General features: G+C 37.9%; 1 protein-coding gene across 1 annotated transcript; it reads right to left on the bottom strand.

Moving 5' to 3' along the window:
* LOC142169509 (uncharacterized) lies at nucleotides 1–735 on the bottom strand. The gene has a single exon (XM_075231355.1). It carries the CDS (start codon nucleotides 636–638, stop codon nucleotides 174–176), a length of 465 nt encoding a protein of 154 aa, XP_075087456.1. The 5' UTR covers nucleotides 639–735; the 3' UTR covers nucleotides 1–173.
* Nucleotides 736–15,537: the final 14,802 nt, after the last annotated feature.

Raw genomic sequence — 15,537 nt, 5'->3', positions numbered from 1 at the left:
TTTCAGTTATAAACATACTTATAATTATTCATCATTTTAGTAATGATAATCAAGCAAAGCAGCAGATTGTTTAGTACATTACTTATTTAGGTAGTAGTTCTTTGCGCTATATAAATAGCCAAATCCACTACCAAAACACACACATACATGATAGCATCAAATTTGTTGTAAATTTATTCCTCCAAATCCTTAAGAGCCCAGTTGAACTTCTGGCTCTGGCTGTACTGACTAGGGTGGCTGCCACCATAACCATGACCGTGATAATTCGGTGACCCCATGCCCGTGGCTGAGGACATATGGGCAGATTGTTGCATTCCACTGCCATAGCCACCATCACTATGGACCATACTGGTGTTGCTTGAAAAGTTGGTGGAGTCATGGGGCATATGCGGCCCCTGACTACCATAATGTCCGCCATGGCCATGGCCATGGCCATGACCGCCATAGTGTCCGCCATGGTGTTGGCCACCATGACCCATCATCATGTGATTGTGAGTGGACTGACCATATGGCATGGTGGAATAGCCCGAAGGCCTTGTCAGTTGCATAGAGCTGCCATGGCTACTGTCGGAATAGCAGTTTTGCTCGTGAGCGTAGGATTGGTGCTTGTTCAACCCAAGTTGAGTTTGGAGAACCATCTTGAATATTGATGCTACTCCTAAAGATGTGAAGTTTTGAGTTTTTGCTTGGTGAGAATGTAATCTTAGCTGAGCTATATTTATAGAGTTTTGGGCATATCACGACTAGAGGATTAATGTATATTATATGGAGTAATAGACTAGAGGATTCTAATAAGATAAGAAAGGCATCTCATTCCCATTTCTGATATAGAAGTACTAAAATGGCGCATATTTCAGGGTCATCGTCTTTTGTTCTTATGCATTAAAACAAGCACCAAACTTTGTTCCCCAATACCAACTTGACATGCATGGAATTAATCCTTCTTTAGGTATACGTACTCATCATTGGTAAACCCCAGGAGTCAGGAATAACAAAATACTAATTTGAGTGGTGCAATTTAATCGAATTGTTACGAAGTAAAGCAAAATCACTACGCTTAACGAAGGACCTTCCAATCTTACTGTTAATGTGATGTGACTTGGTGGCATCAAGATGATGGTGTTGATTTCTCGGAAGTTTACTTAACTAATAAAAATTGGTTAGAAAAGTCACTCTACTTCATTTAATAACCTAAAAGTTACTCAATTTTATCTTCCAATCTACTTTATTTAACTACTATAGTCATTCACCATCTACTGCTCATAATCACCATCATCAACTAATATCACCACCAACTACTACCGCACCCACAATCACTACTATTAGACATCACCATCATTAACTATCATAAAATTTTTAATTTTTTTTTTATTAATATCGTATTAGAATTTATACTTTTAATTTTTAGATAAAGGTAAGTTTTATACATTCATACGTAGAGTAAACAAATAGACTTAATTATTTAGTATTCAGATCTTAATACAACATCTTAATATTTTGATGTGTATTGAGATTTAGACGTTTTAATCTTAATGCACATATTAATATTCAGATATTTGTTCAGATTCAGACGTCTTAATTAATCTTAATAAAAACATATGAGGCCTTAATACTTTTACTATTAATTTTTAATTTTTGTTTTATCCAGATGAATATCTTGAGTTGAAATATATGACTCTTGATGAATTACTTTCCAAAGAAATAATAACACAAAAAAACGAATAAGGGTGGAGAGATAACAAAAAAGTTGAACTTATTTAGGGTGGCCTACTTGGTTGCTTCCTTTGCCAGCAGGTGAGCTACTTCGTTCCCTTGACGGAAATTATGCCGGACCACTAGCTCCTTCTCCTTCATGGATATCAACCACCTGTAACTATTTATAAGAGAATTATAAGCAGATTTTCCATTTTCTAATAGGTATATTACCTGGGTGAGTCTGTTTCAATCAGTGGGAAAAAGATTTTTTCCAAAGCAAATTCCAACTTTGATTGAGTGCTAGTAGTTCTGTTGTAACGACCCGACCGGTCGTTTTGTGCTCTCGCGCATCGTCCAGCAGTTTGAGGCCTTGAGTAGCTTCACTTAAGGTATTATGACTTACACGCATGGTCGGAATTAAATTGCGGGAAGTTCGGATTTGGAAGGAAAATTCTAATTTCATAAGCTTTAAGCTGGAAGAATTGAGTAAGGATCGACTTTTGAGTAAAAGACCTCAGAATCGAGATTTGAAGGTCCCAATAGGTTCGTATGATGATTTTGGACTTGGGCGTATGTTCGGGTTGAGTATCGGATTACCCGAGAGTATTTGGGCGCGTATTGGGGAAAGTTGGCATTTTTAAGGTTTAAGAATTTTCTAAGTTTGGTTTGAAGTGGACTTTAGTATTATCGATGTCCGTTTGGGATTTCGAGTCTTGAAATGGGTTCGTATTGTGATTCATTACTTGTACGCAAAGTTTGGCGTCATTCCGAAATGCTTTAGTATAGTTCGGACGCGTTCGTCGAAGTTTGAGAGTTTGGAAGTTTAAAGAAGGGTTTTCGCCGTCGATTCGTAGTTTCGATGTTGTTTTACGTGATTTGAGATTTTGACTAAGTCCGTATCGTATTGTGGGATGAGTTGGTATGTTTGGACGGGGTCCTAGGGGCCTCGGGTTTGAAACGGATTGAAATCGGATCGAAATTTGAAATTGAGGCAAAGCTGGAGAATTTTGCCTTCTAGTGCAATCGCACCTGCAGAATTTTGCTCGCAGAAGCGAGATGGGCTTCACAGAAGCGGCCAGGAATGACTGAGGCAGGGGTCGCAGAAGCGGGCAGGTGGACCGCAGAAGCGGAGTCACACCTGCGACAGATCGATCGCAGAAGCAAAAAGTGAAAGGGAGGACTGCTTCGCCGAAGCAGCATTGTTACCGCAGAAGCGAGTCCGCAAATGCGGACCTTTTATCCGCAGAAGCGAGGGAAGCCATAAAAGGGTAGGGCAGCATCGCATCTGCGGAGCCGCAGAAGCGGCTAATGGACCGCATATGCGAAAGGTCGCTGGGGAGTGTGTTCTTTTAAAATGGGGGTTTGGCTCATTTTCACTTCATTTCGTCCACGGGAGCCGATTTTGGAGCAATTTGGGAGTGCCATCTTCATCATCTATTATGGGGTAAGTAATTTCTTCACATTGTGAGTTAAATACATGGTTCATATATGGATTTAAGCATGAGAATTAGTAAAAATTTGGGATTTTGGTGGAAAACGTAAAACAAAAATGGTATTTTCGGATTTTCTTGCCACGATTTTGGAAATGGAATTAGGAATAAATTATATATTTGTGTTCGTGGTATTATGGGTAAAGTTTATCTTCGAAAAATTTTGGAATCCGGGCACGTGGCCCCGAGGATTAACTTTATTGACTTTTAGAATGGAGTTAGGGACTGTTAGGAATTGATTAATTATAATCATTGGAGTATATTTTGATTGAGTTGCACATCGTTTGATTAGTTTTGGAGAGACGGGCATCAGTTTAAGGTGTTTGAGTGGCGTTTGAGCTGGTTATGGAACTTCAGAGCGAGGTAAGTCTCCTGTCTAACCTTGTGAGGCGGAACTATCCCCTAGGTGATATTTATTGTTATGTGCAACTAGTTGTGGGTGCTAAGTACGCACGAGGTGACGAGAGTCCGTACGTAGCTAAAGCATGCTTATGTCCGAGTAGACTTAGAACTTTATCATGTAATAATTAAATTATTTGAACTCGTTCTGCTGGCTTAATTAATTAAAGTTATAACTGAATTTGATTTAGAAATAAATATATGTATAATAGGCCGAGCCTTAACACTTTGAGTTGTGGCGAGTTATTTGAGAAGCGTAAAGATTATATTCGTTATGTGCTCATGTACTGTATTGTAAACACGTGTCTCGTAATTCGGTAAGTTCCTTCCTTTCTTGTGGAGTGGGCCGAATGCCTCGGCAGTATTTAGATGTATCTATGGTTTGTGCCGCACGACCCTCGGCAGTGTACACATTATCCAGGATCGGGCCGAACGACCTGGGTAGAATCGTGTGTTAGATCGCTAGTAGTCCACATATTCACGAGATAAATCTTCCACTAATGCCCGGCATTTTATGGCATTCCTTAATTATTTGATATTGACAATTAGCATTTTTTGAGCTATTAAGGTAGAATACAAGATCGAGAAATTTATACTTTAAAAGAAATATTTGGAGGATTATAAAATTTATAGATTTACCCCACTATTGCTATGCACTTCATATATGTTATGAATTATTATATTATTTTAGTGGACCTTTAGTAAGTGTCGATGTCGACCCCTCGTCACTACTTCTTCGGGGTTAGGCTAGATACTTACTGGGTACGTATTAATTTACATACTCATGCTGCACTTCTACACTAAATGTGCAGGATCTGACAGGTTCATTGGGTGATCATCTTGGCGCATAGGCGCATCTGTTGAGGAGAATTTATGTGAGCTGCAATTCAGGCTACACACCGCAGTCCATCGAGTCTCCATCATACTATTTATTTTATCCTGTCTTATTTACATTCTGGATAGATATTGTATTATTATGGTACTCCTTAGAAAATACTCATGTACTTGTGAGACCAGGTTTTGAGGATTCCTACGGGTTGTTCGTTATTGGAGTTTGTGTAAATATTATCATTTACCCTGTAAATTCTATTTTATACTTTTTAATTAAGGAAAATTTTGATTGTAAAATACTAAAATGAGTAATTAAGTTGATCAATCACCGTTGGCTTGTCTGACGTCGGCGTTAGGTGCCATCACGACCTTTATTGGATTTTGGATCGTGACATCTGCATGGATACAAGATATAGCTTGCACCCTAATATTGAAGCCCATACGACAATGCTCGTTATGGTCTCGAACAACTCCACCTAAACTGTCACGACCGAAAACTCGCTATAGGTCGTGATGGCGCCTAGCGTCGCCGTTAGGCAAGCCAACGGCGAACTATCACATTAGTTGTTCATTTTATTACTTTCGAAATCATAAATTTTAATAAGGAAGGAAATTTACACTTTTAAATCCATGGGAACATACAAAATTAGTAGTTTATAAAAGAAATGAAAGGCGATGATAATATACAGAACCGTAAGCATCAACTAGTATATCTCAAAACCCGGTGTCACAAGTGCATGAGCATTTACTAAGGAGTAAAATAATAATAAAACATTTGTCAGAAATGTAAATAAGGCAGGACAAGGTGAATAGTACGATGGGGACTCTGTAGACTGCGATGCGTAGCCTGGACTGCAGCTCACATAAAATCTCCTCAACAGTTGCGCCTACGCGCCAGGATGATCACCAAATGAACGTGTTAGATCCTGCACATTTAGTGTAGAAGTGCAACATGAGTACGTAAATCAACGCGTACCCAGTAAGTATCTAGCCTAACCCAGGAGAAGTAGTGATGAGGGGTCGACATCGATACTTACTAATGGTCCAATATATCAATATGGTAAATCATAAACAGATAAAAAGCACAACAATAGTAGTGAGGTAAAATTGTAACTAACACAATCTTCCAAAATTTCTTTTAACGATATCAATCTCTCAATCTCGTATTCTATCTCAACAACTCAGAAATATCAAGTGCCAATATCAAACGGATAAGGAAATACCAGTCCGTTTCTTTCTCGAATTATTTTAAATCCTTTTTCCCAGAATATTTCAAACGGGAAACATTCCCACCTGTTCCAACAGCCATGGCTGTTTCTGAAAGGTTGCAAACCTTTTCAGAAACAGTGCCAGAAAATGTCTATAAATATGCCTTGATCCCGGAATCTTTCCTTACGAAATTTTTTGAGCTTCTTCTGCTTCTTCTACATAATTAAAATTCCAGTGTGGTTAACAACATTCGAGTGGTTCGCTATTTCACCGACGTTTTTAGTACCAACACTCTGGTGAGTTAAATCTTTCTATCTTGGAAGGATAATATTCCAGCACATCAGGTATTTTAGGGAAATAATTTTCTTAAGGACACACTGTGCATTCAGTGGGATCGATTTTATTCTGAATATTTTAGATTCAGCTTCATTATTTCGATATTATGAAGCTGCTAATTTTCTATTTCTGTTTTCTATTTTAGAAAATTTATTGTTTCATTATTTAATATAGTAATACAGATTTACTAACAATCTTAAGGAAATTATGTTTATATTGTAATCTGTATTCTGTTTTTGGAGATTAAAACCTGTGTGATTTTTTACTCCTTCTGAATTTGTCTATTTCTGATTTGAAGATATAAAAACTTCATCAGATTATTAAAATTCAGAAATGATTTGAAGAACATAAAAACTTCATCATTTTCTATGAAACAATATATAAAAACTTTGGTTTTTATTTATTAAACATACTGTTTATCATTAATTACAGTACTGTTTACTATTCTATTTTTTTTCACTAATTGAACTTTTCTATTGTTGACAATGAGAAATGAAAATTGATACTGGAAATCCTTCTGCGACTATTGCAGCAACGACGATAGCCTCGTCAAGCCTAACTGTTGTGCCACCGGCCGAAAAATCAGGAAAATATTCTGGAGCCAACTTCAAAGGATGGCAACAAAGGGTGTTCTTCTGGCTTACCACGCTTGGTATGCAGAAGTTCACCAGTGAAAACCCTCCAGTGCATGCCGCCGACATGCCGGACAATAAGAAGTTTATGATTGTTGAGGTGTGGAAACAGGAAGACTCTCTTTGCTAAGACTACATCCAAAGTGCTTTGGAGGATGACTTGTACAACGTCTACAATGCTATGAAAACTTCGAAAGAATTATGGGATGTCACGACACAATTTCCTTTATAGCCCGTGATGGCGCCCAACATCACCGCTAGGAAAGCCTAAGGTGAACTAGCCGTGTAATTGTTCTTTTTAATAATTTCAAAGTATTTGGTTCTTATTTATTAATTAAGTGAGAAGTGGAAAATTTAATGAAGTAAAGCAAAAACTAATGAAAGAGCAAATGTAGTGAAATAAATGCTCAAAAGCCACAAAGTCTACTAGCATGTTTCCAAGACATGGTGTCACAAGTGTATGAGTAACTAGTAGAATATACAAAACTCTAAGATACTGTCTGAAATAGGGTAGACAAAAAATAAACGCAAAAGAGAGACTCCGGGTGTTGCTGAACGGACTTAGAAAATAGCTCACCACTAAGCCTCGGGGTAACGGGGGTGTGTGCCGGAATGACTGCCAGATGCTCCTGCCTCAGTTCCTGCATGATTAATGCAGAAGTGTAATATAAGTACATAAACAACATGTACCCAGTAAGTATCTAGTCTAACCTCGAAGAAGAAGTGACGAGGGGTCGACATCGACACTTACTATGGGCTAACAATAAGAAATGCTAAATAGGCATAGAATATGTGAATAATAATATTAACACAATAACAAATAGTGATTAAATGATTCTTTAACTAATAGTAAATTCCAAAAATCTTCCACTAACACAAACTAATTCCAAATAAATTTCGGGAAAATAAATAAATTATAACCTCTCAATTCATGAAAATGATATCAAGTGTATTCGAGCCCCAAGCATTTAACACACACGATTTATGCCGAGGTCGTACGACCCGATCCAGAATAATGTTTACACTGCCGAGGGTCGAGCAGCATGAACCATAGATGCATCTATTATACTGCTGACACGTTCGGCCCACTCCACAAGAAGAGGGAATACTCTATGAACATCCGATTTAAAAGATATTATAAGACTAAGACACACGGAAGCACAATTTCTATTAACGGTCAAGTAACCTGCCAAAACTCAAAGTAAGTGAAGTTCGGTCTTTAGGAATCCTTTATCAAATTTCAATATAATTAAGGCACTTAAATTGACAAGTAGAGTGCAAACATTACAAGTATTTTAGGATTTGGGTCCTAAATCTACCCAAACTTAAGCATGATTAGTAGCTACGCACGGACTCTCGTCACCTCATGCGTGCGTAGCCCCGACAATTAGAAGCAAATAGTAATTTAAAATACATATGGGGTAAATTCCCTCTTACAAGGTTAGGGAAGAGACTTACATTGCCTCAAAACTCACTTTCCAACCCACAAATTCACTTTAAGGCCTCAACTTGGTGCCGAACAATCCGAAGTTAGCCAAATGTTATATAAATTAATCAATATACACTCAAAAGTTAATAATTTAGCTATTAGAGTAATTACCCAACCCAAATTGGAAGAGTCCTAGAATTCACCCCCGGGCCCACGTGCACGGATTTCGGAAATTTTCGAATCAAAAACCAATTCCATAATCACTTTCGTGGTTAAATCTCATTTTTATCAAAACCTAGGTTTCTCAACTAAACCCAGAATTTCTACACTTTATGTGCTAAGATTCTACCCAAAATACATTTATTAAACTCATCTCATATAGAAATTACTTACCTCAAAGTGCTAGGTGAACACCCATCTTCAAAGAGCTCCAAAATCGTCCAAGAGATGAAAGAAATGAGCCAAAATTGCCTAAGTCTTCGACTTAAATGAACCTCACTGCCCAGCGGTTTTTCGCACTTGCAGAAGAATTTCCACTTCTACGGGACCGCTCCTACGGTTGATTATCCACATCTGCGGAACACGCACGAGCCACGCCCAACCGCACCTGCGGCCAAATCTCGCATCTGCGAGCTCAGTTCTGCGGCTCGCCTCGCGCATTTGCAACCATGGCCAGGCTGCCTCACTCCGCACCTGCGAACTCTTTCATCGTAGAAGCGAGTTCGCTTCTATGGACCTCGCTGACTCCCTCCCTTTCGGCTTCTATGAATGAGACGCTGCACCTGCAGCCCTTCCCACCGCAAGTGCGAATGCACCACATGCCAACCACCTTCAGCTCTTCTCCAAAGAGCAATCTAGCTTCGTCGACCCTCTAAATCCTATATGGGGGCCTCGACCAAACATACCAATAAGTTCGTAAACATAAAATAGCCTCGCTCGCACCCTCAGAATGCGTAAAACAATATCAAAACTAAGAATCGCACCCCAAAACCAATTGAATCAACTTATGAATTTCAAGTTTTTCCAACTTACTCCAAACGCGCCGAATCATACCTAGACTACTCCGAATGACACCAAATTTCGGTGCATGTCCTAAATCACCATAGGAACTATTCCTGGGCTGGAAATCCCAAATGGACCTCGATAACACCAAAACCTACTCCAAACCAAACTTAAAGAACTTGAAGAACCTTCAATGTGCCAACTTTCAATATTAAGCGCTGAAATGCTCCCGTGTCATTCAAAACCCGATCTAACAATATGCCCAAGTCCAAAATCATCAACCGAACCTATTGGGACCGCCAAATCCTAGTTCCGAGGTCATTTGCTATAAATGTTGACCCAAGTCAAACTCAACCCTTTTAAGCCAATATTAAGGAACAAAGTGTTCCGATTTCAGCCCGAACCTTTTCAAACTCGAACTAACCATCCCTGCAAGTCATAAAATAGTAAAAGCACATACGAAGAGTCTTATTTAATGGAACGAAGATCTAGAAAGCAAAACGACTGGTCGGGTCATTACATGGGACGCACTTGAAAAGAAGTACAAGACTGAAGATGCATGCTTGAAAAAGTTTAAGGTTGCCAAGTTTCTAGACTATAAAATGATAGACAGCAAAACTGTTAGAACCCAAGTTCAAGAGCTTCAACTTATTTTTCACGACCTTATTCTTGAAGGCATGGTAGTGAATGAAGCATTTCAAGTGGCTGCAATGATTAAAAAATTGCCTCCTTCGTGGAGAGATTTCAAAAACTATATAAAGAACAAGCGTAAAGAAATGAAGTTAGAAGATCTTGTGATTCGTCTCAAGATTGAGGAAGACAACAAAACAGCCGAGAAGAAGTCTCGTAGAAATTCAACGATTATGGGAGCTAATATCCTTGAGGAGACTTCTCCAAAAAGTAAGAAGAGGAAGAGGTCTTCTGGACAGACTAAGGAGCAGAACAAGAAAAAATTCAAGGGAAACTGCTATAATTGTGGAAAAGCTGGTCACAAAGCCCCTGATTGTCGTCTCCCAAAAGAGGATAAGAAAAAGGGACATGCCAATATAGTGGAGAAGAATGATGACATGATGATCTATGTGCAATGCTTTCGGAATGCAACCTAGTTGGAAATCCGAAGGAGTGGTGGATTGACTTTGGAGCCACTCGACATGTTTGTGTTGTCAAAGAAGCATTGGCGACTTACTATACTGCTGGTCCCGACGAAGTGCTTTCCATTGGAAATACTGCAACAGCCAAGATTGAGGGTTATGGGAAGAAATTCCTGAAGATGACTTCCGGCAAGGTGTTAACGCTCAACAACGTTCTTCATATTCCTACTATTAGGAAAAAATTAGTTTCAACTTCTTTATTTGTGAAGAATGGATTCAAATGTATATTTGTATCTGACAAAGTTGTTTTAAGCAATAATAAAATGTATGTTGGAAAGAGCTACCTCACAGAGGGCCTTTCCAAACTCAATGTAATGGTTGTTGACAGTATTAATAAAATTTCAGCTTCTTCTTATTTATTGGAGTCAAATAATTTATGGCATATTTGTTTAGGACATGTCAATTACAAAACCTTGCGGAAGTTAATTAATTTAGAAGTATTGCATAAATTTGAGTCTAATAAATCAAAATGTCAAATATGTGTTGAATCTAAGTTAAACATCCTTATAAGTTTGTTGAAAGTAATTCAAATCCTTTAGACTTAATTCATACTGGCATTTGTGATATGAAGTCAACACCATCTCGAGGTAGGAAAAAGTATTTTATAACTTTTATTGATGATTGTATTCGATATTGTTATGCTTATTTTCTTAATTGTAAGGATGAAGCAATTGAATCATTTAAGCAATATAAGAATGAAGTAGAGAATCAATTGAATAAAAAGATCAAAATGATTAGAAATGATCGGGGTGGAGAATATGAATCTCCGTTTACAGAAATATGTTCGGAATTTTGAATTATCCATCAAACTACTGCCCCCTACACACCTCAATCCAATGGAATTACGGAAAGGAAAAATCGAACATTAAGGGAAATGATGAATTCTTTATTAATAAATTCCGAATTACTGCAGAGTTTGTGGTGTGGGGGAGGGGGGGGGGGGAGAAGCTATCCTTACAGCTAACCGAATACTTACTAGAGTACCCCACAGCAAAACACAATCTATTCCATATGAAAAATGGAAAGGAAGAAAACCCAACTTGAAATATTTCAAAGTGTGGGGGTTTTTAGCAAAGGTACAAGTACCTTTACCCAAAAGGGTAAAAATCGGACCAAAAACTCTGGATTGTGTTTTCATTGGATATGCTACAAATAGAAAAGCATGTCGGTTTTTGGTTCATAAATCTGATAATCTCGAAATTCAATACGGTAATTGAATCAGATAATGCTAAATTCTTTGAAAGTATCTATCCATGTAAAACTGAATGCGAGTCATTAAGTGAAAGACCTAAACAACCACGAGAAGAACCAAAGGAAAATACTCCAAGTGAAGAGGATCTAAGGCGTAGCAAACGTCAAAGAACATCGACTTCCTTTGGACTAGATTTTATGACATTCTTTCTTGAAAATGAGCCTCAAACTTTCAAAGCAGCTATGTCATCTTCTGATTCAGCATTTTGGAAAGAGGAAGTCAATAGTGATATTCAATCAATTTTGGATAACCATACATGGGAATTGGTTGATCTTCCTCCAGGAAATAAGCCTTTAGGTTCGAAATAGATCTTTAAACAGAAAATGAAAGTTGATGGCACAATTGACAAATATAAGGCAAGACTTGTTGTCAAAGGTTATAGACAAAAGAAAGTCCTTGATTACTTTGACGCTTACTCGCCAGTAACGAGGATAACATCTATTAGGGTGTTAGTGGCACTGGCGGCCGTGTATAGTCTTGAAATCCATCAAATGGACGTTAAAACAGCTTTCTTAAATGGAGAATTAGAGGAAGAGATTTACATGGAACAACCTAAGGGTTTTGTGGTTCCGGATAAAGAAAAGAAAGTGTGCAAACTTGTTAAGTCACTTTATGGACTTAAACAAGCACCCAAACAATGGCATGCCAAATTTGACCAAACAATATTGGAAAGTGGGTTTAAAATCAATGAGTGTGTACATTAAAAACACCCCAGGTCATGAAGTCCTTGTTTGTTTATATGTTGATGACATGTTGATAATGAGCAAACATATGGCAGATATAAATGCTACTAAGCGCATGTTGGCTAGCAAATTCGACATGAAAGACTTAGGAGTTGTTGATGTGATCTTAGGAATCAAAATTCACAAGACTCCATAAGGTCTAGCATTATCACGGTCTCGCTACATTGAAAAAGTACTTGACAAGTTCAAGTATTTGGATTTCAAGATTGCCAAGACTCCAATTGACGCGAGTTATGCACTTTAAAATAATGAAGGTAAAAGTGACTCACAACTGGACTATGCAGGAGTACTGGAAAGTTTGATGTATATCAGAAATTGTAAGCGACCAGATATAGCATGTGCTATTAGCAAACTGAGCCAGTTTACAACTAATCCCAATCAAATACATTGGATGGCAATGAAATGATTTTTGGGGTATCTGAAACATACCCAAGATTATGATCTCCATTATAACAAATATCCCTCCGTGATAGAGGGATATAGTGATGCAAATTGGATCGCCGAATCATCTAAAGTTAAATCCACGAGTGGATATGTTTTAACAATTAAGGGTGGATCAATGTCTTGAAAATCATCCAAACATACGTGCATCGCCCGTTCTACAATGGAATCTGAATTCATAGCTTTAGACAAGGACGGTGAAGAAGCTGAATGGCTCCCAAATTTCTTGGAAGATATTCCATTTTGGCCCAAACCTTTGGCACCTATATGTATACATTGTGATAGTCAAGCGGCAATAGGCAGGGCAGGGAGCGTTATGTATAATAGAAAATATCGTCACATACGATGGAGACACAATACCATTAGACAACTACTCTCTAGTGGTGTTATCACGATTGACTACGTAAAGTCAAGAGATAACGTGTCGAATCCACTTACAAAAGGCCTATCTAGAGAGGCAGTTGAAAGATCATCATCGAAGGGAATGGGGTTAAGGCCTAGGATAAGTCAACATGACAGTAACTTAACCTAGCAGACTGGAGATCCCAAGAGCTAGGTTCAAAGAGATCAAACAAATTTATGAATGACAGTTCAACATTGTCAAATAACTCATCCCATTCTCGTGATGAAGACAATGTTCAGAAATCAGGGTAAAGCATTAAGGCTTTTTGACGAGTCAATAAAGCTTAAAGCTTTTTAATGATTTGCTAAGTCTGGCAGAAAATGACCAGATAGTGTATCTATAGGATTACACGTTTAGAAATCACCTATGTGAGTGTGAATTTTAAGCCGCATGAAGGGGAATGAAAGTAAAGGCCCATTCTCTAAGCACTCATGAAACCAGGCGGTGTTCAAGGCTGAAACAAACACAACTGTGAGAACCATAGATTGTTAAGGGTTGATTATGTGACTTATGTTGTCTAGGTATACAACGATATCAAATCTACCGATTGACCGAGTATATCCGATATAAGTTCACTACGAAAAGCTTAAAGGGAAATCCTACTTATTCGAATGCAATTAATCCTTGCATGTAAATCACACACTCGTCTGTGCATTCCTTTGTCTTATAGCCATTCCTCATTCATGTGGGGGATTGTTGGTATTAAAAGATTGGTGACTGAGAAATGGAGGAAAGAAAGTGGAGGGAAAGTGAGCTCCCTTTTACTTTGGAAAGAGCAAGTATCCCTCATTGGTGGTGGAAAAAAAGTGAATGTGCTTATATTGAGAAAGCACTTCTCTTGGTGTTAAATGGGTTGGAAAAAAAGTAAGCCTCGCGCCGTCGTCGTCGTCGTTCGGCTCGGCTTCGGCTTCGGATTTGGTCAAACATCGATTTATTGATTAATTTTTTTGGACAAAATTTCTTTTAATTATTTAATTAATTAACGAAAATTCAACCCGGAATAACCCAAGACCCGCGACGCGGCCCAATCTGTTTCTTTCTCGGATTATTTTAAATCCTTTTTCGCGGAATATTTCAAACGAAAAATATTCCCACCTGTTCCAACAGCCATGGTTGTTTCTGAAAGGTTGCAAACCTTTTCAGAAACAGTGCCAGAAAATGGCTATAAATATGCCTTGATCCCAGAATCTTTCCTTACAAAATTTTCTGAGCTTCTTCTCCTTCTTCTGCACAATTAAAATTCCAGTGTGGTTTACAACCTTTGAGTGGTTTGCTGTTTCACCGGCGTTTTTGGTACCAATACTCTGGTGAGTTAAACTGTTTTATCTTGGGAGGATTATATTCCAGCACCTCGGGTACTTGAGCAGAATAATTTTCTTAAGGACACATAGTGCATTCAGTGGGCTCGATTTTATTTGGAATCTATATTTCAGATTCAGCTTCATTATTTCGATATTCTGTTGCTACTAATTTTTTATTTCTGTTTTCTGTTTCAGAAAATTTACTGTTTTATTATTTATTAAAGTAATACAGATTGACTAACAGTTACTACCACTAGCCATTATTCACAACCATCACCACCAACTACCATTACCACAATAATTATCAATAAGCATTATATATTACCATCACTGTTATCAGTGACCACCACTACCACCGTTAACTACTACTGTGATCCACCATCTACTACTCATAATCACAATCATCAACCAATACCAGCACCAACTACTACCCAATCGACACCCACAATCACTACTATTAGACATCACCACCATTAACTATCATAAATAATTTAAAAATATTTTATTAATATAATATTAAATTAATTAGTACTATATGATTTGAATTTATACATCTTAATTTTTAGATAAAGACAAGATTTGTACATTCAGATGTTGAGTAAACTACAGTCTTAATTATTTTCAGAGATCCAGATATTTTAATCTTAATGTACAAATTAATATTCAGATGTGTATTCAGATTCAGGCGTCTTAATCTTAATAAAAACAAATGAGGCCTTAGAAGGTCACCAAAATTGTGATCTGGACAGAGAAACTGTCTTGCCAAGATAGATTATGTCACGACCCAACATCCAACTAGCCATGATGACACCTAACCTCACCCTCTAGGTAAGCCAAATAACAACAATCCGATTCAATTAATATTTAACTGACTCTAATACATGCCCCAAGGACTGGTAGTACAAATTATGAGCTTCTATAATTCAGAACTTACAAAGCTAGTGTGAAATAAAATACATCATCTGTTTGAAAATACATGAACAGATTTTTAAATCTAAAGCTACCAAGATCAAGAGGCAGCTATGACCGGAATGCATGTACATCTCCAATGCCAGCTCTCGCCATACACAGCAACATCAACATCCAAAATCTGCACGCAAGGTGCAGAAGTGTTGTATGAGTACAATCGACCCTATGTACTGAATAAGTAACAAACCTAACCTAAGGTTGAAAGTAGGGACGAGCTTGGACAAACGTCAGAGTCCAACTCTAATAACATCCCA

The sequence above is a fragment of the Nicotiana tabacum genome, chromosome 2 (genome assembly GCF_000715075.1).
Source record: "Nicotiana tabacum cultivar K326 chromosome 2, ASM71507v2, whole genome shotgun sequence".
Classification (NCBI taxonomy): domain Eukaryota; kingdom Viridiplantae; phylum Streptophyta; class Magnoliopsida; order Solanales; family Solanaceae; genus Nicotiana; species Nicotiana tabacum.
Note: the sequence above shows the minus strand (reverse complement) of the source record. Positions and strands in the feature narration are given on the sequence as shown.